The sequence below is a fragment of the Rhea pennata genome, chromosome 9 (genome assembly GCF_028389875.1).
Source record: "Rhea pennata isolate bPtePen1 chromosome 9, bPtePen1.pri, whole genome shotgun sequence".
Taxonomy (NCBI): domain Eukaryota; kingdom Metazoa; phylum Chordata; class Aves; order Rheiformes; family Rheidae; genus Rhea; species Rhea pennata.
This window is the reverse complement of record NC_084671.1, coordinates 10,731,580-10,756,062: the sequence shown is the minus strand read 5'-3', so window position 1 is coordinate 10,756,062 and position 24,483 is coordinate 10,731,580. Positions and strand designations below refer to the sequence as shown.

Genomic DNA, 24,483 nt, shown 5'->3' with positions numbered 1-24,483 from the left:
CAACCCTGAACCTTTACACGCAGATCGCATCTCCCGGTGCTGGGCAGCAGCCACCTCGGGGAGAACATGACAGTCATTGACAGTCGCAGGATAACAGGTCAGGGAGCTGACGCGGTCTCCTGGGCTAAAGGGAAGCAGAGGCAGCACGGCCTGACAGCCAGGAATCGCTGCAATGGGTATTTTCTCCAGGCATGGGAGGGAGGCAGCAACACAGCCCTGGCATCTCTGCAAAAGCTGCAGCTGCACCCTTTATAGGGTGTCCTGCACCCTTCACAGGGCATCTGCACCCCGGGCAGGCTGGCACAGAGCCCCCGCACGACCCCTCTTCCAGCAGCACCTCTGGGATTTACCCGGGGCCTCTCAGCTCCGGCCTTGGCCCTGCCATGCCAGCTGTCCAGGGGACAGAGGCTGCGCTCTTCCCAAACGCAGTCCCCACCCCTGTGAACAAAGTCCAAGGGAGGGAGCTGAAAAACACCGAAATAAAACCATCACCGCAGCATCAGAGCGCGGTGACTCATCTCGCGCGCAGCCAGTGATTGCTGCACGGGATGTGCGCAAGCACAAGCGAAGCACGGGGCACGCCGAGCTGCGAGGGGCATCCTCCGAAACTTTCGGGTCCCCTCCCTCGGCACTGGGAGGGCCGGGAGCGCCGGAGACCGGCCGGGCAGTGCCGCGTCCGCATCATTAGCCGAGCGATCTGCCTGCCCCGGGCGAGCCTGCGCTCTAATCGAGGTGAATAATAGCCCTGAACGACTCTGTTTAAGGTCTGCTTTTCTATCCAGACCGCTGTATTCCAACCCAGGGAGCATCTTTCCATCTCTCTCTTTCTTTCCCCGCAGGAGTCAAAGCAGAAAGCGGCACTCAGATCTAGATAAATTAAACCGATCACATCCCTTTGTCCAGCCACCCTGTAATTTCTTTAAAGGCAGCAATCAGGTTTGCCTGGGACGACCTGTGCTTTATGAACCTACACGGCTCACTCCCTTCGCTCTTTCGTAAGTGGCTACAGATGGATTAGAGCTGTGGAAGCAACAGTCTAGCTACAGTTGAGGCGGTAACTCTCATTTTAAGTCTCTTAAAAGGCACTTTATTTTTTTTAAATCATCCTCTGGGTGGAAATATTTCACACCAGCGCAGTCCAGAAGTGCATGGAGTAAATCTGAAGGTGAATGAGGGGAAAGAGCCCTGGGTGTTTGAACAGTGCCATCCAAATAACAGTTGGGAAAGCAATTTTTTTTTGGTTAAAGGAAAAAAATTCAATAAGCAAAGTAGCCTTTAGAGCCACCGCGGGTCACACGGAGGACGGCAGAGGCAGATTTCCCTGACCGCGTTACAAGTAACCCATTGTGGAGCTGCCTGGCTTTAAAACAGCAGCTTTCCTCTCGCTGCACTGCTGAGCTGTCTTTGATCTATAATCCTGGACAATTAATAGAAGGCAGTTTCACTTCCTGGTTTTCATGCAGTAACCCAATGTTGCAATGCAAAGCTGCAAACAGTTGGCAAGTGTTATGCTTGCTTGGCACTTTTTTTCTAATTCGTGGTGATGTTTCCATTAGTCACTGATTGCAAGGAAAATTTATTTTTACAAAAACCAGATTCTGGCCCCAGCCTGACCTGACATCACTTCAAGAGCACCCAAGTTTACAGCGTCCTGCACCTTCAAAAATACCCGCCTCTGCTGGCTGTGCCACGTTGGGGGAAGAGGAGGAAATTCAAAAGGCTGAAAAATAGGCTTGAGAAGAGAATGGTGCCAGGCTGCACACCATCTCCCCACGCACTTCGATGGTTTGGATATTCATTTCCTGCACCACACAATCCTCCTTCCCAAGGGAGCGCGGAGTCCGGGACGCCGCGGGCCGGCCTGCTCTCCGGGAAGCCCCCGCCGCAGCATCTCGCACTGGCACGGACCTGCACGCACATAGCTTGCTGGCCCGGCCCCAGCAAGAAGGACCTCGGACATGGCCGCATCCAAAACGCATCTTCCTTCGGGCAAAGCCGGCAAGCTGGAGGCCATAAACCCTGCTCAATCCTGCCTGCAGAGGAAGGGGAGGGGAGGGCACCGCGTTCTTTTAATTAAAACTATATTGCAAGCTGAAAGGAGAAGGGATTCTGCCGCGGGACGGGCTGACCCCTCGCAGGGGTCCGGGAACCGGCCCGCTCTCGCTCCAAGGGCGCGAAGGTAGCGGGTGGTCTCGCCGCCCCCCTCTCCGCCAGCGGCCGATGGTGCTGCAGCCACGCCAGGCCGCAGGGGCAAGGACGGACGGACACGGTCGGACGTCTCCCCGCTCCCTGGTCAGCAGCTTTGCCTCCCGCTGCGAGAGCTGCCTCTGCAGATCTCCGCGGCGGGGAGCGTGTGGGAAGCAGCGCAACCCCCAGAAGGGCCGTGTGCTAATTAAATAAAGATAATGAGGCTGAGAACGAGATGCCAAATCAATGCTGTGGCAACTTATGACTAGAGTGCCAGATACCAGCCTTGCATATCACATTACAAAGCATGCCAAAGAAACTGCCTTCAGCCAGGCGGGATGAGCCCTCCACTCCCGAGGGACCGGGATACAAGCTGCATTGTAACAGGTCTGAATGCGAAGTCTAATCCTGGCTCTGGATGGAGATAAAGAGGAGGAGGAGGAGATCTTCAAAGGCCACGGAAAGTCTGGGTAAAGGGGGAGATTTACAACAGGGCTTATCCCATCTAAGCAGTAACTCGGTATTGTTATTTATTAAAATGCCATCTGGCACTTAGAAGCACTCTTCACCCATACGCCTGGGAGAAGCGGGGCGGGCAGCGCTGAAACGGGAGCTCTGCGGGGCCGCAGCCGCACGGCGCTCAGCGCGACGGCGACCGCCGATCTCGGCCGGGCCCCCGGGTGCTAACACGCGGCCGAGGTCCCTTATCGGCAGGCCGGGCTGCTGAGAGCCACGGCACGGTCCGGCCGGGCTCCTCTCAGCGCCGCCGTGTTTTACGCCCGGGTAATTCGCTCGGAGGCAGTTTCCAGCCCTCTCCCACGAGACAACCCCCCCGCGCACGTGTGTGCAAGGCAGCGGCCGCCCTGGGGGGCATTTCTCCCAGGTGAGCTGCGAGGCACAAAAGGGGAGGGAAAAAATAACGAAAATGCCGTAATGCAACAACCAACAAAGAGCCCAGAAAATGGAGCTGCCTCTCTGGGTTCTCCAAGCCCTTTTCAGCTGTTTCCACTTAAAACGCACCATCACATGGCGGAAAATCTGATCGCAGAAGCGCAGTGCATCCTTCCCAGGGAAACGCGCGGACACCCTTCCTTCCCGGCAAAGGGGCAGGGTGCCGGAGCTCCCTACCCGGTGCGGCAAGAAGCCGAGGCTCAGGAGAAAAAAAACGTAAGGTGCTGCCCGTGGGCAGGACAGGGGAGAAGGGAAAACACGTGCTCCCTCGCGCGGTGCCAGCAGGGCCGCCGCGCTCCGGCTCGCTCGGAGGATGCAGAGGGAAGGTTTTGCCCCCGGCCGCGCAGCGATGCCCAGCTCGGAGGAGCCGTCCCATCCGGGCTGCTTGGCTCCGCAGCGTGGGAATGGCCCCGGCTGCTTGCGAGGGCCACGCTGCAAACCCTCCGCTGCCTCCTCCCGGGCAGGAGCTGTGGCCGCCGGCTCGGTGGCCGCGGCTCGGTGGCCGCCGGGGTGCCTCAGGCGAGCCGCAGCCCGGGGAGCCGCCCGGACACCCGCGCCCAGCCCACGACGGGAACCGCGACGATGCAGAGCGCCTCTGCGAGCGGAGGCGCCACGGCCTGAGACCCCTGCCACAGCTCTCCCTGCCCACCCCTGCCCTGAGCGGCTGCCGGGGCGCAGGGCCCAAGCCGAGGAGCCCGTCACCGCCGAGCACGAGGCACCCGGTGCTGGCGGCCCGCCAAGCTCCTCGCTCCCACGCGAGCCCTCCAGCCAAAGGGGAGCTGCAACCCCCGCGTCCTGCACCCGAGGCCGCGGTCCGGCGTGCGAGCAGACCTGGTGGAGACGGCTGCCACGGACCTGCTCCACGGGAGAGCAACATCCACCCAGGCAGACTGTTCCCTCACCAACGCATCCAACCCAGGGTGAAGCAGCAACCCCAGACAACCCACGGGAGGAACACAGTAGCTGCGGGACAGCTCCGACAGACACGCTCCACCACGCGGGCCAGCTGCCCAGCCACCTTCCGCGCCTCCGCTCCGCGCGCCGACGCGCCTCCTCCTCCCTCCGAGGCGGGCCGGGGAGCGCACGTTCCTCTGCCGCCGCGCGTCTCCCCGTTCTGCCTTCCCGCGAAGCCGGGCAGGGATCGTGCGTCGCCGCGTGCTGCTCTCCAGCAGTTAGCACAGCACGGCTCCAATCACCACTGGGGTTTCTGAACGCTTCCACTCAGCAAACGTTAAATTACGTTTGCCAGGAACAATCATTCACCCGAGCGCACATGTCCCTTTGTGCGACGTAGGAGGGGGACAACGGAGGCAAGGGACACTCGGCAGCAGGGGCGGAAGGGAGATTTTGATAACACCTGCGGGCTCCAACATGCTGAGGGCACATTGCACCTCACAGATCCCCGCTGACAACCATGCCCCGAGCTGCAGCTCCTCGTGGGCAGACACATCCTGTTGAGTGCAGGTCTCAACACCCAACGGATGCCAGAGCAGACACAAGCAAGACTGCACCAATCTGGACCAGTAAGTCTTTAACACTTCAGGATACTGAGCCAAAATGCAGACCAGCGCTCTGAGACATCATGCAATTAAAACTTGCTCTGTCCTAAAGGAGCCTGCTGGGCTCCCACGCCTCCAAAAATGAAACCAGCCCAACACAAAACCACCTCCTCTGCATCAACACATGCTTGCTAACATAGTTGAGAGGTCAGGACATTGTGGCCACTCAGCCACGTGCTTACCTTGGCACTGGGTATCCTTCATGGTCGGCTCAAATCCAGCGGCACATGTACAGGCTCCCACAGGTACCATCCACTCACCATCGCCATTACAGTACAGCTTCAGGGGTACAGACACTTCCACCGCGTTGGGGATGCAGGTGCCTGGCGCAATGACCAGAGAAGTGGGCTCAGCCCCTGTTAAAGTCTCCGGGAAGATAGCAAAGCCAGCAATGGTGTTGGAGCATTTCTTGTAGAAAGCCCGGACAGAGATGAGGGACATACAGGCTCCCAGGTCCTGGAAGGCCAGGTAAAAACCATTCTTGGAGAGGGGGCCAAAACTGCGCACCTTGGTGTTCATGCGGCCAGACTCCAGCTTGGAGAAGCTCTCGTCAGGGGCAATTGTATCCACTTTGATATAGGGGTTCTCCATCCAGAAAGGGCTATTTGCAGAGGCAGAATCCGTATCCGATTCATAATAGAAGAGGTTGAACGTCTCTTTGCAGGAACCCGGGATGTTGGGAATGCTGTTGCAGTCCCGCACAGTGAATTTCAGCTCCACATAAACACGCTGGACATCTTGGCGCTGGATGAACTTGGTACGAAGCCAGTTGTTCTGGTTGGCCTCCCGCACATTACATACCTGGTACGTGCGGATGGGGTTCATGGCCTCATCATAACCGCTAACTTCTTCCCACTGTAAACAAAAGGGAAGGGAGCAGGTTAGACCACCAGACAGCGAGACGAATGCCACGGACACCTCACTAAAGCAAATGGCATAGGATGAGGGGAACCAGAAAACAGTTAACAGGGAACAGCAGCAGTTGCATCTCCACCCGTCCCTACCCTTCTGGTCCTTCCTTGGTCATCAAGGTGACTAAGAACAATCTGGGCCAGGGACCATGGTGCACCTGCACGCTGCCATTCACGCTCCAGCTCCGCCAGCATGGAGTCAGCGTGGGGTAACGAGGAGGCGATTTCACAAGCAAGAGGGTGAGCATAGCAGGGAAAGGACAAGACGCAGCCAGCTCCACAGAAGGGGCTGGTGAGCAACGCCAACTGTGGCCCTTGGGGGTCAGGACCAGACTTACCCCTGTCTCTGGATGAGTTGTCCATGCCAGCTCGGAGGTCACCCACTTCGTGTCCATGAGGGTCTCTGCAGAGAGAGAGAGAGAGGGGAAAAAGAGAAGTAATTGGAGATGAAGGCCGAGATTAGAGGGAAAAAAAACAGGAGGAGTGGGGGAGAAAAAAGCTTAGGCTGACATTTCTATGGAAAACAGCGACTTGGGGGGTGAGACATGGTGGGAGGAGGGGGGAGCGGAGCAGACAGACTCCAGATTTCTGTTCTCCTGTCAAGAGAACAGGAAGAGCGAGATGTCCCCAGAGAGCCGCGAGGGAGCGGGGAAACGGCAGGCCGAGGAGCAGGCCAGGTGGCGAGGGGGAAACGCGGTCAGGCCGCTCTCTCCAGCCACCGGTGCAGTGAGCCGTGCTTCCCACCTCCCCGAATCCCCCTCCCCGGCTCCCAGCCCGCAGAGAGGGGGTGCCAGCGGAGGAAGGCCAGGCGCCCCCCCCCCGCAGCCTCCCCCTCCGCTTTGGCACGGCGCGTATTTACTGTGGCTCGGGTTGAAAGGGCCCGTTCCCATGACAGGGCGGTGCGGGCCAGGCAGGTTTATCCAGAGGAGGAGGGACTGGCAGGCTGCTCTCCCAGAGACGCCCCACATCACTCATTTTACAAGAGGGGAGAAGAATTTGACCGTCTGGCCAACATTCCTGGAGCAGACTACAAGACAAACCACCCCGACAGCATTCTCCAAACAGCCCCAGCCCCAGCCTTGGGGGAGCGAGACGCTTGTCTGGGAAGAGCTGCAATTGCAGGCAACTGTCGCTAATTCTGGGCAGAGCCCCGCAGCTCCTCGCAAACACCGCCCGCAAAAAAATGGAGGAAAACGCAACTACGGAGAGTAACGTGAGCAGGCCACGGCGGCCGGCGCAAGCTGCTCCCTCCCTGCCCGCCACCGGTGCTTCCGGAGCGGGAGGGGGCCTGGAGGCAGGCCGCCTCCTCCCCGAGCAGCTCCGCTGCCCCCGGACTGGAGATGGCCCCGCAGGGAACAGGGGCTGTTTGACAGGGGGAACAGGCACCCCGGGATCCTCTGGCTCCTTTCCCGGCCGCAGAGAGCCTGATGCAAGCAGGCTGCAAACGGTAGGCAAAGCCACAGAGCACGGAAAGCGCCCGTGGCGCTGCTCAGTGGGACTCCGACACCTGCCCCGAGCCAAGCCCAGCTGGCACAAGGTGCACGCTTGGCTCTGCAGCTCGACCCCTTGCTGCCAAGCCACCCTCCCCGCGGCGCAGCCCAGTTACAAAGCCTCTGCCCTAAGCCTCGCATCCCCCTCGCATCCTTCCTTGGAGACCAGGAGTGCCTGCTCCACGCGGGTGCTGCTCGCCAAGGTGCCGTCTCAGCACGCCCATCAGCCAGGCCCAGGGATGCTCTCCGAGCCCTGCTCAGGACAGGCCCCGCGCCAGCACCGGGACCGGCTCCAAGACGCCTCTCTGCCGAGGGCATTTCCCTTCCCCGGCTGCCAGGACAGCCCCAAGCGAGGCTTGAGGCCACGCTCCTCAATCCTGCTCTCTCTCGTCGGCAGAGCTCCCAGGGGCCATCCAGCCACCCCTCAGATGCAGGGCGCGAGGTCGAGGCTGCCCAGGCACGCTGCCCGGGACGGCTCTGCAGCCTCAGAGGCCCTGCTGCAGCAGGGCAGCAGCTCCGTGCAAACAGTTGCGCTGTTCTACAGCGGCACCTTCCCACGTCCTGGGGTACCAGGTGGTCACGGAGGTGACCACGGCATCTCTGAGGTTGCACGGCTGTCCCGAGCGTGGCACTCAGAGTGAGAGGAGGCAATTTCAGCTTCTTTCTTTCTGCCCCAGCAAAACCACAGGCTGACTGGGCCAAGGATGAAGCATGGAGGAGGAAGGAAACACTCACAGGGTTTTGGGAGAAGCCCAGTCGGAGGTAAACACCACCTCCTTTCCGAGTCCCACCCAGAGGAGTGCGGCCAAACACCTGACCTAGCATCCAAGGATGGGCTGGAAGCAAACGCCGACCCATGTCCCCTGAGGACGCCGAGGCAGCGGCTGCGAATGCCGCCACGGCTGAGATAAACAAGCGCACTCCAGGATGCGTGGGCTCCCCGATCCGCCTTGCTTCTTGCCAGGATCCTAGCCTGGCCGGAGAAGCTGCCCTGCGCAAGCAGCCTGGCCGAGGCGATCTCAAAACAAACACCAACTCAGCCTTGTCACGCGCTGGTAGCAGCAGCAGCAGACGAGGCAGACCCAGCAGGGAGATGACACTGAGGACAAAAATGAGGAAACTCCCTCGTTATGCCACTAACTGCCCACTGTGTCTGCCTTGATGCTGGTCGCGTGCCCCAGAGCCGAGCTAGGAGTGGGACCAGAGGGGCAGCATCTGCCCCAGGAGAGGGCAAGCAGACACCGGCTCTTCTGTATGCAAACAGGACTAGCACAAAGGTAGCTATTAGGCAATAATTATTTGCTGTTTCTCAATACACAAACTAAGGGGCATCCAGCAAAAACACCGGGACAAAAGGAAGCATCCCCCCACCCAACTGGTAATTAGAGAGAACTCGTCAGGACAGGATGCCACATGGACCAAGGGTACCAGGAGGTGCAGAAAGGGATCAGACGCCTGCAGGGATGACAACTCTGACAGACATAGGCCAGACACAAGCTCTACCCGGCTTGCAAAGTCTCCAAGGTGCTGGCTGCTGGCAGGAAGCAGGAAATCGCCACCCCTCCTTTCCTATTCTCCCCCCCGCCAGCATCTGCTAGTGACCAGGGGCCAGACACGGGCTCAGCGCAGCACCTGATGCAGCCTCGAGATGCCTGCCACGCTCCTCGGAGCTCCGCATCCCGGCCGACGGGGGCTCCTATAAAAGGAAGCCCACGCGAGCGCACTGGAGGACAGGTTGCAGAGCAGGGCCGCGCACACCTCTTCCAAGGACAGGCCCCGCGTGCCAGTTGCCCTAATATGGGCACACTTGTGCTCCGCGAGCGTCGAGATATGCGGGCCTGGCTGCAACGCGCCTCTGAGACCCGGCTCGGCTAGAGCAAAGCCAAACAAGCACTCGGCGCTGACAGCCCTTGGGGCCTGCCAAGGCCCCATGTCAGAGATCCCGGACCGTTTCCAGGCAGCGCTCGGGACGCAGAATGATCCCAGACACCGTCGAGGGGAAGGGCTGCTGCTTCCGGGGCCGCTGCGTGCGCTGGGAGCCTCTGGTTAGCTGGACCACTGCAATAGCAGGGTGCAAGGCCTCGCTTGAGGCATGGTGGGCAGCAAAAGGGTCTGCACGCCCAGCACGGACCAGCGGGCCGGTTATTTCTGCAGGACGGTTAAATCTGAAATCTCTGCAGGGACAGCAAGGAGGAGAGAGGAAGAGGCTTGCAGCGGGCACGGACTCCCAGCGTGCTTGCCAGGGCATTTCTGGGGCAAGGAGCCCTACACGAAGAGCTCCCTGTGCCCCCCAACCTCCCAGCCGTCCCCTGCAACGCCCCGGCCCGCAGCACACCGAGGGTGGGCCCGGCGTGGGCAGCGCCGCGCTGATGGCCCCTGGCCGCTTCGGCCCGGCCCCAAGGACGGCCCGCGCGTGCCAGCGGTCCCCCTAGGAAGGGCCTTCTCCGCGAGTGCCGATCCGTGACAAGACGCTCTGCTCTGACAGGAGGCTCGCTGCCTGCATCCTAATTTGGCAGCATCTGCCATCCGACCGGAGGAGGAGGAGGAGGAAAAAACCGACAGAGCCGAGCAGGCCATTGGCCCGAGAGCCACGTAAACGGCACAGAGAGAACGGAGAAGCAGAGGGGAGACGGGGTGGGTGGGGGGGGAGAAGATATCAAATCGCTGAGCTACTCGAGGAGAGGAAACGGGGCCAAGTGCGGAGGGCAGAGGGTGGTTTCCGCGGCCCGAGCGGGGAGGCGAGAGGGGCCAGGTAGGGTCACGGGCCTTTCGAAACCTCTCCCCGCAGCCTGCCCGCGCATGAAGGTCGCGCACGGATGGCCTCGAGGGCTGCGGCTTTCCGCGGTCCCGCGACTCGCGGTGCCGCGCTGAGCCGAGCTGCCTGCAGCAGAGCGCTGCGGAAGCCGATTTCTGCCCTTAAAGCTGCCGCATTGATTTCTTAGCTGACCAGCCCTGAAACTCCCGGCCCCCGCCCATGCGGCCGTCACTTCTCCGGCGCGGTGCAGTCGCCAACAGCGTGGCAGGCGACACGCTGCCCCAGGCTGGGCGAGAAGGGAAACTGGTGGCCTTTGATCGCTGGGAGTAGCTGGCCCTCTCCCTCCTTGAACACGCTGCGGCAGAGGTGGGCTCAGACGAGGCGCTGGCGGTTTCGCGGCTCAGGAGGCTCTCGGGTGCTTTGGAGAGGACGTGAACGGAGTCAGGGCCAGCCGAGCAAGTGAGTCAAAGCCTTTCCAACCTGGCACTCCAAAGCGAGAGCTTGGCCCTATTAGTCAACTGGAAATTGGCTTCCAATTTCACCAGTTTAGGAACGCACCCGGAGGCCTGCTTTATCGCTCCCGGCTGCAGTCCCGGGCAGTTGCGCTCTCCTTGACTCCAGCAAGGTAAAGGGAAGGAGAGCTCAGGCAGACCAGAAGCCCTGCTACGGTTTGGCAAGCCTGACTGGCCACCACAACCCGAGGGCAAGGCGAGATTTCCATGGCAGAGATGAATCCAGTGCCAGGGAAAGGTAAGTCTCACTTCTTGGACACGGCCGAGGTCAGAGCACCGCTCCCGCAGCCGCCTCCCTGCCCCACACCATCTGCTCCTGCGCGTATCTCGAGCCGCATGAGAGCAAGGGTCCCTGCTAACAACTCGCCTGTCACCTTCACAGAGCATTTTGTCAGGCATTTTGCGACCCGGCCTAGGCCCATCTGGAGACCGGGACCTCTTCCCACACAGGGGCTCAGGAATGCTGCGCACATGGTCTGAGGCCAGCAAAATGTTTGAACTCCCCCTAAGAGGCCCAGAGAGCCCATACTGCATTGCTCAATGGCAGATAAATCCAGCAGCTACATCGAGGTCTGTACTTAACACTGGCTGAGCAAGAAGGGAAAATTTTTTCAAGATGAAGCCGCTGGGGAAGACTCAATTGTCTCCACCAACTGGCTACGATTTAAGCGCTTGTGCCTTTGAACGTGGGGACTGCCTGCTTTATCAGGACGTGCTGGGAAGGTGCAACCCCAGCTCCTTATCCTGATCGGGAGAAGGGAGCTAGCACAGAGCATCTTGGAAAAAGGCAAGGGAGGAAAGTTGGTAAAGACGCCCACGCAGCAATGCTGCAGAGGAACCTGTTCCGCGACACCACTGTGCGCTCTGAGCGCACCCGGCCTGGAGGAGCCGAGGCCAGACGACCCCAAGAGCAAAGCCAGGGCGCTGATCCCACGCTGCGCCAATGCAAAACACGGCTCTACCCCACTGCAGCAGCTGCTAGCAGGAGACTGGGCGCAGGGCCTGCCTCTTCCTCCTGCTGCCGTCGCCAGCACAGGCTCCTCTGCAAGGAAGGGTGGCTCGTTTAGGACGGCAGGAGCTTGGCAGGATTTGTTTGCAGTCCTGGTCACCACCTGCTAGTCAAAAAGCCACGCAAACGGGGCATCTCCTGTGCATTTTAATTTCCTTCTCAGTTTTGAGATAATTACAGCAGGAACGAGCGGCCTTGTGCACTCCCCATTCAAGCACCTATCGTACAATTAATCCCAGCACCGTTCTGAACGGCGGCACAAAGGGCCTTTGGTGCAGGGCCCTTTATCTGGGAACAAAGAGCTGCCTGTGGGAGAGAACCTGAGGTTGCACTTTTCCCGCTGACGAGCGCTTTGCGTACACAAAAGCGGAGCCACACAGAGCGCCGCGCGCCGGGCCAGCCCGCGCGGGGAGACCCCGCTACGCATTTCCCCGGCCGCGCCGCCCACCCCTCCTCCGGGAGGGTCCTTCCCCCTTTGACCCCAGCTAAACCCGATGGCCGTCCTCCCCGGCAGGGCCACCAGCAGGGCAGGAGACAGCCCGGTGCAGAGGCTGGGCGACTCGCACGCGTTGCCTGGGAGAAGCACTCCCGTCCCATTCAGCCCAAGATAGAGCACGTGCTCCGAGGACTGGATACCTCACGGGCCCTACACCCTCGCTTGCGACCTCTGGGGCCCCTGGACCTCCCACGCACGTGGGAGATGGCACGCTCAGAGACAAGAGGCTTTGACACTGGGCAGCCCCTTGTGCCGAGTTCCCACGGCAAGTCTCAGCAGCGAGAGCCGTGCATGACATGCACCAGGAGGTGGAGGGAGGCTCTTGCTGATGCAGAGAAGAGCAGGGAAAGCAGAGAGGAAGACTGCAGCCAGGGAGGAGGCAGCAGGAGGAGCCGGCGTGGCAACCTCAGGGCAAGCAGCTCTGCACTGCAGCGCCCAGGACAGGCAGCTCCTGCTCTGGGCCACGCCGGTGAATGCAACACTTTGGTGGGCTGAGGGCACCCGTGGGGTTTGGGAGGCTGGGGAAGGCACCTGCAAATGCTATCTGCCAGCTCCCTCTGCAGGGACTGGGCTGGCATCGCTGCTGACACGCCACGCAGCCCTCAGCCCCTCGCCCATGTCTCCCTGGTCAGCTCAGCTCGCAGGGACCTAGGGGAATCGCAGCTCTTCCGCAGAAGACAACAGCTTCGTCCCAGCTTCTGCCGCCCACCCAAATGCAGCGCTAGCCCCACAGTGGCGCCCCAGCGTGCAGCCCCAACACCCGGTGTGAGGTGGGGGGCCGTGCACGGTCCCACCCTGGCCCCCTTGGGCTCCGCAGGCCGGGCAGGCCAGGGGTGGTGTGGTTCAGCCCCAGGGAAGGGCTGGAGCGCTCCCTATCGCCGCCCACTCTGGGAATCTGTCCTGCCGAGCAGGGCGCCTGCTTCCCAACACGGCTGCTGGCAGGAGCAGGGCTGAGAGGAGATGTGGGGGAGCCCCGGGGAGCAAGCCTTCCTCCACGCTGCCCCCCTCCTGTGAGGGCAGGGGGGTCAGAGGGCCCTCACCCACCAACACGCACAGTCTCCCTGGGTCTGGGGTGAGCTGACAACTTGCCAGTGAACTGGGAACAAAGGGAAGAGGGGAGAAAAAAATGGGGCCTGTATCACAGCTGTGGCCCTTCGTGCCAAGGGCGTTTGGCCCATCATCAAAGGGGATCGGATTTGCTGAGGCAAATGATGACACATCCACTTCAAGCGGGGCAGGTTCTGCCTGCTGCTGGAGGCGAGCCACCAAAGTGAAGAAGTACTGTGGGCACTTAATAATAGACTCATTATTTCTGCATTATGGCAGGGCCCAGAGGCCCCAGCTGAGATTAAGGCCCCTTTGTACACACCACACACACACGCACAGCGGCTGGCAGGCCCTGACCCAGAGAGCCCGCCGGCCGAGGACGGGCAGCACCTCCGATCCCAGCAGCCTGCGGCCCCGCGGTGAGCTTGTGACAGCCCGAGATGCCAAATCCTAGGATGCTCAAGGGGAAAGCGTGCCGCATCCTCCCTCCCCACCATCCCGCTTCCCAGTCCTGCACCTGCAAGGGCAGCCGGAGCCAGGGGTATAATAAACTCGCCCAGGGAGTCGGAGGCCCTGTGGCTCTGAGCAATCGGCCAGCTACATCACCGCCGTCTTCCCCCCGCCCTGACCCCAATGCTCCCCACCTCCTGGAGCTGCACGTCTAGCTCAGATAAGCACGAGCTGCCTGGCATCCAGGACAGAGGAACACGGGAGCAATCCTGCCAGCCCTGGCTCCGTCACCCACCCAGCCGGCCGCTAACTGGCTCAAGAGGGGTTTTCCGGCCGCGTGCTCCTCACCAGGAGCTGTTCTCTGATGGCCGCGAGACAGACTGAAGCATGTGACACAGGACAGGTGCCAGCTCTGCAACTGCAGAAAGCAGCTGAAGTGGCAGCAACCGAGACACGAGGAGGATGGGTGTGCTCGCTTCCTCCTGGTCACGCACTGGGTCAGGCCGGGGAGGGCAGATTGCTGCTGCATGCATGTCACCCTGTGCGAGCAGGACTGGCCCAACCACACCAAACTGGGCTCCAGCGCATACGCTGTGTTCCAGGCAGGGCTCAGAGCCCCCAAACCACAGCACTTGGAGCCTGGTACTTCCGCAGCAGAATGATGGTTCCGGCCCAGCAATGGCACTCCAAGGGCTCAGCTGCAGCCTGGACCTGTGCAGCCCCTGCAGCCCCGTCTGAGCCCTGCCAGGTCCTGGTGCCAGGCTCCGGCCCCGCAGAGCAGCCGTATCGATGCTGGGAGAGGACACAAGCCAGCTGTCCAAGTCCAGCTCTGCACTGCAATTACTGTTCTATTAATACCTCAGGATTTCGGATGGCAGGGCCCGGTGCACCACACGAGGGTCAGCTTTGCTGCGGAAGAGCTGCCATCCCTGCCCACGTGGTGGATGTGCCCTGATGCTTGCTGCTTGTGCGCTCCCAGAGGAAAAAGTCCCCTTTGCTCTCCCAGGCCACTGGAGAGGGGAACTAATGGACCTGTGGAAAACCTCCCAGCTCTGTTTGATGCCTTGCAGGTGCAGGTCCAGTCAGTTTATCCCACCAGCCTTAAAGCAACTGCCCTTCGCCCAGGATGGACACCTCCCTGCCTAGCAAACGGGAAGAGCCTGCTCTCTGCAGCTCCCTGCCACGGGCTCCCGCTGGACAACGTGACCAGCCATCCTGGGCAGGTGGGAGCTCTGCAGGCCAGCCGGCAGGAGAGATTTATAGGTCGCCGTCCCCAGCAGGAATGGCCACGCAGCCGCCCTCCGCTGCCACAGAAATAACTCACCCGCTCGCGAGGCGCCAGACCTGTTCGAGCTGCGAATACCATTAACCAGGACGTAGGCAGCAAATCGGCCCTCGAATCTGCCTTTGTTTCCAGGCTCTGCTAAGAGAGGGAAGCGCTCCCAACCCGCCCGGAGCGCCTGCTGCCTCCCTCCGCAGCAGCGTCACGCCGTGCCAGCCTGCCCGGACCGCGGCGTCACCTGACAGGTGTCCCCAGGGGGCCACAACGCGGAGCCGCACTGGGCACGAGGGACACGCGCCAGCTCTCCCACGCGGCGCGTCCTGCTCACCGCGAGGCCAAGGGAGGGCCGGCGGGCGCGGATGGAGAGCCCCGAAGCCCCCAGGAGGGGGCAAAGCTGGACGCCGCGGCTCCTGGCGCAGGTCTGCCTGGGGAGGGCAACCATTTGCAGCAGGCTGCGATCTGAAACACCTCGGTCACCCCTAGCTCTGTATTTTCCAGATTATAGCTTTGGATAGAGTCCAGGGAAGGAGTAATGATATGTAAAAAATGCCCCCTCTCCCCCAAGAAAGTTACTCGCTGCACACACAAACGCTCGCCCCACAGACAGGCGGCTCAGCTGCCAAGCTACATCCCATCCAGGCAGTTCAGAGAAGGAGTTTCTGCCAAGATTTCCCTCCTCTCTCCTGCCTGGGGCAGTTACCCAAATCTCCGTGCTGCACTCTGTTCGCTTCCTCCGACTCTCCTCGAGCACCAAGCCCATCTGGAACTGTTTAAACCCAAATATCCTTCCCACCCCCCTCGCTTCTCCCCCCACCCCCAAAGTCAGATTCTTCCAGAGTTAAAACAAGCACAGAGTCAGGAGGGGGTGCCGGGCCTGGCTGACTCGCTCCTTCATTTCAGTTTAATTTCTGGGGAACTAGAATAAATCTGTTCCTGGCGATCGTTCAAGCCCTGCACATTTTTCTCATTAATAAAAAAGGCCTTGGATCGCATGCCGTTTGTGCGTGCATGCTGAACGCCCCCCTTCCCTGCTCGCCGCCTCCCTCCCCCCGGTAATCCGTAACGCGAGGTCTCGCCGGTGCCTCGGCTCTCACTGGGCAACTGGATGAAGCAGCCAAGTGACAAGCGGGGGCCGTCGGGAGAGGCTGGCGAGCGCCCCGGGCTCCCCCCCCCGCCCCGGCCCCGCCGCACGGATGGATTTCAGCAGCCCGGCGAAGGGGCCTTCGCAGCGGCCCCACCTCGGAGGGGAGCCGCCCGGCGCAAATCCCGCGGCAGCTGCTGCCACCGGGCAGGGAGAGCCCTCGGCGGCCGCGGGGCCGGCTCCCGCGGGACGGCATGGGACGGGACAGGGCGGGCGGCACGACGCGGGCCGGGGATGTGTGTGCGCGTCCCTGGCTGCTCCCCCCCCCCTTGCCCTGGCGTCGGGAGCATTCCTGGGAAGAGGGCTGGGAAACAGGTGTTTGTCAACAGCTCCCGCCACCCGCATGAGAAATGCCAGGCCCTGGTGGGGAGCTCAGCAACGTGCAAAATAAAATAAAAATAATAATAAAAAACCCTTACCCCCACCCACCCAGCCTGCCCCAGGCCGCTGCACATGCCCAGAGAGCGGAGGCAGCTCCGGCCACGGCGTGGAGCTCCGGCCTCTTCCCAAGATGGCTCCCCTCCTCCCTCAGGGGCAGCCGCAGCCCCTCCAGCGGGGACCTCGGAAAGCAGCAGCCCTGCCGCCTTCCCCGTCTCCAGGCCTGCTCCCTGCTGGAGCCGGCGAGGCCCCGACGGCGGACAGAGCCAAAGCCGGGCACATGGAGGACGAGCCCTTGGCGAAGGGCGGCCAGCGCCAGTCCTGGCCCTGCGCTGCCCGCCCTGGGCTACAAAATGGCCGCCCGGCCCGGCCCGCCCGCCCAGCCCGGCCCGGCCGCCCCGCGCCACCATTGCCCTGGGGGCTCCTCCGGACCCCGCTTTTCCACCGGGAGGAAGGACAGGACTGTGCAAGGCGACCTGCTATCAACCCCGCCGGCCTCTGCCAGCTCCACCACAGAGCGAGCTGGGGCTGCGCGGAACTAGGTTTTGAGCAACGACAATAATAAAAAAAAAAAAAAATAAAAAAAAAAAAGGAAAAAAAGAAAGAAAAGAAAAAAAGAATCCATGTTCTGATTGTTTTTTCCTAATAGAATCGATCAGTCCCCATCCTGGGAGGCTGGGAAACGGCGAGCACAAGACGTCCCCGGGCCTTCAAAATGGCAGCCCCTCCCGCGTGGCGCCGCCGGGCGCCTCTCCCGGCTCCTCTGGGCCGGGCACAGGCGCATCCCACGTCTCGGCGGGCGGCAGGGAGCCGCCAGCCCCCCGCGCGTCTCCGAGCTCGCCCCGGGGGAAGCCGAGGGCAATCCCGAGGGCCCGGCGCCCCGAGCCTGCTCTGGGTCCCACCACCCTTCCCCCCTCCGCGCCCGGCTCCCAGGCGGAGGCGCTTAATCCCGACAAACCAGTTTGACTCAGCACAACAGGAACGGCCACAATTTTAAAAACATGCAAGTCTGTGATTCAGAGCGCTCGCGCTGTTTTAATTAAACGCCAAGCGCCCATGTTCCAGTAGCAGCAGCGAGCGGCTCACGGGAAGAAAACGCAACCGACTGGTTTCCCCAAATATCTCCTGCAGTAAGTCATCACAACAAAACAGGGAGTTTCGGTTCATTCCGTAGAAACCCAGAGGCCGCTCTTCACCCGCGCAACACGCGGGCGGCCCCGGGGGGCTGCAGCCCCTCTGGCGAGGCGAGGCGCCCCCGACCGCCGGCCACCTCGGCGGCAGGAGCGGCGCGGACGGCGGCGCCGCGAGGCTGCGAGCGCGGGCGGCCGCCGCGCTCTCGGCGCGAGCAACCTGCCTGCGCGTCCTTGCCTCTCGCCACATGCTCCGCTCCACACAAAGGAAAGCCCTTCTCCTCCCCGCCTCGGGAGCGCGGGCCAAACAGCTTCCGCAAACACCACTTCTATCCCCCCCCCCTTTTTTTTTTCCTTTTTTTTTCTTTTTTGCAAGGAACAGGAAGGTTTAACTAATCCAGCTAACGCGACGAAGCCCTGCGACCCGCTTTCTCTCACGGCCCTACCCCGAGCATCAATAAAACAGCAGGACTAACTTCCGTGAATCACCCCATCGAGAAACAAGCCGTTTCAGTGAAAAGTAATTAAATGAAAAGCAAATCTTCCTGCCAAGAAAATACCTGGCAGTTCCAGTATGGGGGTCAATTAAATGGGGGTTTGTCAGCGCGGTGCAGCACACCGCTCACGGGCAGCCCGCGCGCAGCTCGGCGGGAGCTGCCGAGCAGCCGTCGGACCGAGCCCAGACAAGGGAGTCCCCCTCCCCTGCAGTCAGAGGCTAAATCCTCCCGGTTTGGGATTCAGGGAGGCGTGCCGGAGCTCGGGCGCTGTGCTACAGCCCAGGCCGGCTCAGGGCCGCACGAGGGGGTCTCTGCCGCGGGATTTTTGGAGGAGCAGCGCGTGGACAACCCTAACTTTAAAGGTAGCTGGGAAGCTGCGACCAAAGAGGCGCCGGAGCTCGGCGGCGGCCGCCCGGGAGATGGTGCAGCTCGGCAGCCGTCATCCGGGCTCTCTCCCACCGGGATATTTTGAGGCCCGGAGGTTTTAAAACCCAGATGGCTGGAAACGGCCTCGAAAAGCAGCGCTCGCCCCGCGCCGGGGCCGCAGCCCCCACCGAGGCCTTCCCCCGGCTCTCAGGCCCAGGGCCGCGCTCCTCTGCTCCTCGCTTTTGAGCCCGCCGCCGGAGAAAGGATCCGCTGTCGCCCCCGGACAGAGCACTCCTCCCGCAGCAGGCCCGGGGACTGCTGAACCAGAGAAGAAAAACACGCCGCGGCTTCAAACAAGCCCAGCGCGCTCCCGGGATCCGGAGAGGAACCATTTTCTCCGCGGCAGCAGCACAAAGCCCTCGCTGAGCGGCTGCCGAGCGCGTCTGCCCCCGGCCCCGCGGGGAAACCCAATGCCGCGCCGGCCCCCCGGGACGGGCAGCGGGGCCGCGGACCCCACCGGGCACCCGCGCCCCGCGGCCGGGGGAGAGCGAGGCGGCGGGGCCCCGCGGCGGGACGCGAGCACCGATTTACGGCCGCGGCGGATTTACAACCGGCACTAACGTACCTGAGCCAAGGGGCACGTGCGATTTACGGGTAACGGCTCCATCGCTCTGGTCCGCATCAGGAAGCGGCCAGCAGCGGCGAGCGCGGCAGAAGCGCGGGGAGCTGCCGGCCCCGGGGAAGCAGTGGGGATCAAGCCTCTCCTGGCCTGCCAGCTCCACGGGCAGCTCTCCCTCCAGCGAGGGCAAAAGCAAAGGGGGGAAGCCATCCCCGAAAACGCTCGGCAGCCGGCAGCCCAGGGCCTCGCTCCAGCAGCAGCCCCCTCGCCAGGAGTCTGGCACGCCACCGGCGGCCTCTGCATGCTCAGGAAGCCGAGAAACCCCGGCGGCTCTCCAGCCGGAGCGGTTGGTCCAAAGCCTCCGCCGAGCTCTGGGTTAAGCAGCCGGGCCCTGCGGCCGCCGGCAGCGCCGCACGACCCCGCCACCCCTCCTCCGCGGCTGGAGCAGCGGTGCCCGGGGAGCCCCGAGGCCGCATGCCTTGACGCTCCCCGCGGGCTGTGCCGGGCCCCCGCGCCGGCTGCCTCCTCAGCTCCTTATGGGAAGCTCGTTGCAAGCAGTGCTGTAACAGGCTGCCCGCGGGCCGGGGCCCTGCGCCACCGGGAACGGCGCAGGCATGCGAGGGAGCGCTCGCAGACTGCAACGTCGCTCCCTGCTTAATGCACCAGGTTTACAAGTGCTCTCGCGTACATGGCGATTTGCACGGGCTCCGAAGCCTGTTTTTAGGAGTTTACAGCTCCCTAAGCATTTATCCCAAGAGGGCTGGGTGCAGGCCAGCTTCTCCCATTCCACAACTACCACTGCACAGGGGGGGAAGAAAAAAAGAAAAAGAAAAAAAAAAACACAAAGAAAAAAGGAAAAAACGAGAAGAAGGATCTCACTCTGCCCAGGAGATTATGGACCGAGCAGGCCCATAAATCTCAGCTCAGTTTCCTACAGCCTACAAAGGCAAATGATTCCACCCACACCCCCAGAAAGAAAGAAAGAAAAAAAGCATTGGGAAAAGAGGGAGGGTGAAAAGAAACATTTGTAACAACAAAATCCCAAACTTTTTACATAGCCCAAAGCCAGTGGAAACGTTTCGTTTTTTTCCAAATTGCAGCCGGGAAGGGCTTCTGCCCACAGTAACCCCCAAAACAAACATTCCCCCCCATCGTCGCAGCCCAAACATTGCAACACGGGGCTATTGCAGCGGAAGCAAGAGAACAAAAATGACTCCAAACAAAAGCCACGGCGGGCTCTCTCTGTTTTCCTTGCCACCAGCAATCCAAGCAGAATAAACAGAAAAACAGCCAAACGAACGTTTTCGGAGGAGACTTGACTTGTTTTACCAACAAACCAAGAGATTCTCTTTATCTGGGTTGGGTTTTTTTTTTTTTTCCCTCCCTTTTAAGCATTCGGGGCCTCCCCTCCCAGCCCCCCTCGCCCGCCCCTTTTTATCCTTCAGCGGCGAGGGTTTAGTTACAGGACACAGGAGAAGGAGCAATCCCCGACGCTCACGGCCGTGCCTGCAGAAGCCGCACAGACTTTGTCCAGAGACAAAAATCGCCTCTCCCACCCCCTCCTTTCCCAGCGCTGCGCTCTCTGCCCGGAGCGCAGGGCGCCGGGAGAGTGCAGGACGCCGAACTTCGCGCCCCGCCAGGCAGCCCGAGCCCCGCCAGGCAGCCGCTCCCCCTCGCGGCTCCCCCGCGTGGGCCCAGGGCAGCGTGTCCCCGCGCGAAAACCCGCGGACCACCCCGCTGCCCCGAACACTTGAGATTTCGCCCTGCTAGTGGGAGAAAATTAAATGCTTAAAAAAAAAAAAAAAATCTCCAGCCGAACCAGAGAGCAGGGTGTATTTTTTTCCCCTCCCTCCTTGTTTTCTTTTCGCCAGCCTCTCGCATCGAGCGGGGGAGGGAAGGGAAGGGAAGGGAAGGAGGGCGGCTCGGAGCAGGCGGCTGGGGAAGGAGGGGGCCGGAGCACCTCGGCAGCGACCCCGCGCAGGGCTGCGCGGGCCGGGCCGCAGCCCCGCCGCTTTCGGCGCAACGCGAGCTTCCCCTCAAAGAAATATTAATTTCTCCGTCTCCTCGGCGGCGGCAAAAAGCCGCCCAACGCGAAGCGAGTATCCAACGAGGCGCCGCTGCCCACGGGAGCTGGCAGCAGCCCGCCGGCCGCGGCCGCCTCGCCTTGCCGGCGCAGGGCTCCGCGCCACGGGGCGTTGACTCTGAAGCCTACTGAGGGCGGTGGAGCAGAGCCGCACCGAGCGCCCGCGAACCGGGCCGCGCTCCCACGGCGACGAGCGCCCGCGGGGGGACCCCGGTTCCCCTGCCACCGCCAGCCCGGGGGCGGGAACCGGCGAGGCGGGGGGCCCCCCTCCCTCCCCCGAGCAAGCGGTGCTGGCAGGGGGCCCCGGCGCGGCCCCCCGGGCCCGGCGCGGCGGGCACGCCCTCCGGGGCCGCGCCGTGCCCGCCCGGTGCGGCGGCGGCGGCGGGCACTCACCTTCCAGCGCGCGGCGGCCGGCGGGCAGCAGCAGGAGCAGCATGAGCGGGAGCGGCGGCGGGGCGGCACGCGGGCGGGCGGCCATGGCGGGGGCGGGCAGCGGAGCGGAGCGGAGCGGCGCCGCCGGACGCCGGCGGTCCCGAGCTGGCGGCGCCACGCGCGGCTCCTCTCGCCGCCGCGCCACGCTCGCGCTCTGGCCGCGCCGCCGCCGCCGCCGCCGCTGAGCCGCGCGGGGCGGGGCCCGCCTGCCAATCAGCCCGCCCCTGGCAACCCGGCGCCCCTGGCAACGGCGAGCGCGGCGCCCATTGGGCGGCGGCGGGCGAGGGGGCGGCGCCGGCCGCGGAAAGATGAATCGGACGGGGCGGGCGCGGCCGCTGCGGCCCCGCCCCGCGGCGCGGGAGGTGCAGGGCGGGCGGCGCGCCCCACCCAGCGGCGGCCGGCGGAACGGGCCCTTAAAGGGGCCGCGCCGCCGCCCGCCGCCGCGGGGCCTCCGCGGCCGCCGCGGTGGGGCCGCAGCGGGAGCACACACCGCCCCCCCGCCGCAGACAGCCTAGACAGCATGCCGCCGCCCGCCCGGCCACTCGGTCCCTCCCGGCCCGCCCCGTACAGCCCCACCCCGGCCCACCCCACTATGGTCCCATCCCACCCTCTCCCGTCCCATCCCATCCCATCCCACTCCATCCCATCCCTCTCCAGCCACATCTCACACTGTCCCATCCCTCCCTCCCATCCCAGCCCATTCCCTCCCATCCCTCTCCATTCATATCTCACCCTGTCCCATCCCATCCCACCCCACTCCATCCCATCCCTCTCCAGTCACATCTCACGCTGTCCCATCCCATCCCTCCCATCCCATTCCACTTCTCCCCATCCCTCTGCAGTCATATCTCACCCTGTCCCATTCCATCCCATCCCACTCCATCCCATCCCTCTCCAGTCACATCTCACACTGTCCCAATCCATCCCACCCTTTCCTATCCCATCCCATCCCTCTCCAGTCACATCTCACCCTGTCCCGTCCCGTCCCACTCTGTCCCATCCCCAGTGGGTCCCATCTTACCCTGTCCCATCTGCTCGCATCCCACCTCACCCTGCCCCATCCCCCTCCAGACCTGTCTCATCCCACCCCATCATGTCCCATCCCATCACACTCCAACCCCTCCCCCCACTCCCAGCCTGTCCCACCCCATCCCACCTTATCCCACCCTATCCGGTCCTCTCCTGCCTTGTCCTCTCCTCTTCCACCTCACCCACTCCCCACCCAGTCCCAGCCCACCCTATCGCACCCCACCTTGTCCCAACCTTCACACTATGATTCCTGCTCTGGTGACATGGATGAGCACCGGGGGCCCGGCCAGCGTGACAGAGTAGGGGCTGTCCCCCGCTTCCCCTGCACCCAAGGGTGCCTTCTCCAGCACCCTCTGGGTGGGGGATGGTGCTGGCTGCGGGCCATGCAGCCAGATGTGCCGAACAGCTGGGCAAGCCATCTGCCCCCGGGCCGGGCTCCCGCTGCCTCCGCTCCCACCTTTCCTTGCATCCTTGCAGGCCCCCTCCGGAGCCCGGGACAAACCTGCGGCACGCGGAGGCAGCCGGACACACAGACAAGCTCCTTCCCGGACGGGGCTGACGGCGGAGCCGCGGAGGGCAGAGGAAACGTGACCGGAGCCGCCCCCCGCATCCGCCCGGCGCGCGGCTGCCGGCCCGGCGCGCAGCGCCCGGGTCGTGCGGAAGCTGCTCAGGTTCCTCCTGGCCAGCCCCGGGGCGGCGCGCGGGTGCCCCGCAGGCCTCCCTCGCTGCGCTGCGCCGCCGCCGCGGGTGCAAGGGCCGGGAGGGGACGCCGGGCGCGCGCGGGGGGATCGGCGCGGGCCTGAGCGCCGGTTGGGCTGCAGCAAATCCGGAGGCCGCCGGTGGGCATCGCTCGGGGGCTGCCAGCCTGGGCAGCGAAGCGTGCGCTGTTCACGCGAGCACGGAGGGGTAGAGTCGTGTCGGCAGCGAGGAGAGACACGGAGGGCCCAGGCGGAGACGCCGAGGAAGTCAGACGCGGCGCGAACGCGAGGTGGGAAGATGCGGCCGGCCGCCTGCGAGCTCGCCCATGGGAAATACTCCCCCGCCGGGCTGCTGCGCCAAGCGCCGCCCGCGCAGCGGGAGCCTCGCGGCTCGGCTCGCGGCAGAAACCTCGTTTACTCCGTAATTTCAGAGGTTTGAGTTACCCAAGCACAACATTTCTGAACGGAGCGCGCGGGGAAATTGCTTATTCACACTTGAATAACTGAAAAATGGCTGAACCAATTTGGCTTAAACTCTCTCCAAGAATTCCCTTCAGAGCCAAACCATGCCTGGCAAACCTCAGCCCGAAAGGAATTTATTCCAGAAAGGGAGAGTAAACCCGGGAGCGGGGGGTCGCGTTTGCGCGTAGTGGCCTCGGCCGCAGCTTAGGCAGCGGCCGAGGGAACAAATATTCCTGCTTCCTCGGCACACCCGAGGGGCGTCAGGCGAAGTTACCCCCTTCCCGCGGCGGCCGGGGCCGTTGTGCCGGCAGGCGCGCGGCTCCAGCCTGTCTCCTTCCCAGGCTCGGCGGGCGCTCGCCGCTCGCTCCGGGCGCTCCTGCCCGCGCCGGCGGGCGCTTGGCGCTGCCGCGCTTTCCGGGGCCGGCTGGCAGCGCCGGGACGGGCTCCGCCAGGAGGGCACCTCCGGAGCCCCGCTCCCAAACCCGCTCCTCACCCTCGGCAGCTCCGCCGTGCAATTCAACACTTCAGCACTTAAAATTTCAGGTGCTAATTGCTTAGTAATGAAAACTTTAATCACAGGGCAATTAAAACCTTAAGCGGCTGTGGGAGATCCACTCCGCGCCGACCAAAAAAGAGCGCGGCGGCCGCCGCCAGCCCCCGCCGCCCCCCGCCCGCTCGGCGGCCGCCCGGGCGATCCGGAGCGCTTCCCTCCCTTCCCGCGCGGAGCGGGAGGTGGCCGAGGAATGATCAGCTACTGCAGGAAAACTTAAAACCCAGCTAATTTCGGATTAAGTGCCATATGAAAGGGTTTTGTTATTTCAAATCTCCTACTTTCCAAATTCCCAGGATTAAAATTCTCTGCATTTATTTTAACCACATACATTTGCAGACAAATCACTTCTCCCGGTGCAAAGTTTGAAGCGGGCTTAGGATATAAAGCCCAGACACAATCTTCAGAGTGGGATTGCTGCGAGCCCGATTTTACGGTCGACGTCTGCA

General features: G+C 62.8%; 1 protein-coding gene across 2 annotated transcripts in view; it reads right to left on the bottom strand.

Annotated features, from left to right (window-relative positions):
- The window catches only part of EPHB3 (EPH receptor B3), a 31,159-nt gene extending 9,821 nt beyond the window's left edge, over nucleotides 1–21,338 (bottom strand). For both annotated transcript variants that reach the window (XM_062583276.1, XM_062583277.1), the window contains exons 1-3: nucleotides 21,257–21,338; nucleotides 5,947–6,011; nucleotides 4,880–5,552 (exon numbers count right to left, since the gene is read on the bottom strand). In XM_062583276.1, coding sequence (XP_062439260.1) covers nucleotides 4,880–5,552; nucleotides 5,947–6,011; nucleotides 21,257–21,299 — 781 coding nt within the window. In that variant the 5' untranslated portion in view covers nucleotides 21,300–21,338. The remainder of the gene's footprint in view (nucleotides 1–4,879; nucleotides 5,553–5,946; nucleotides 6,012–21,256) is intronic.
- Between the last annotated feature and the right edge of the window lie 3,145 nt (nucleotides 21,339–24,483).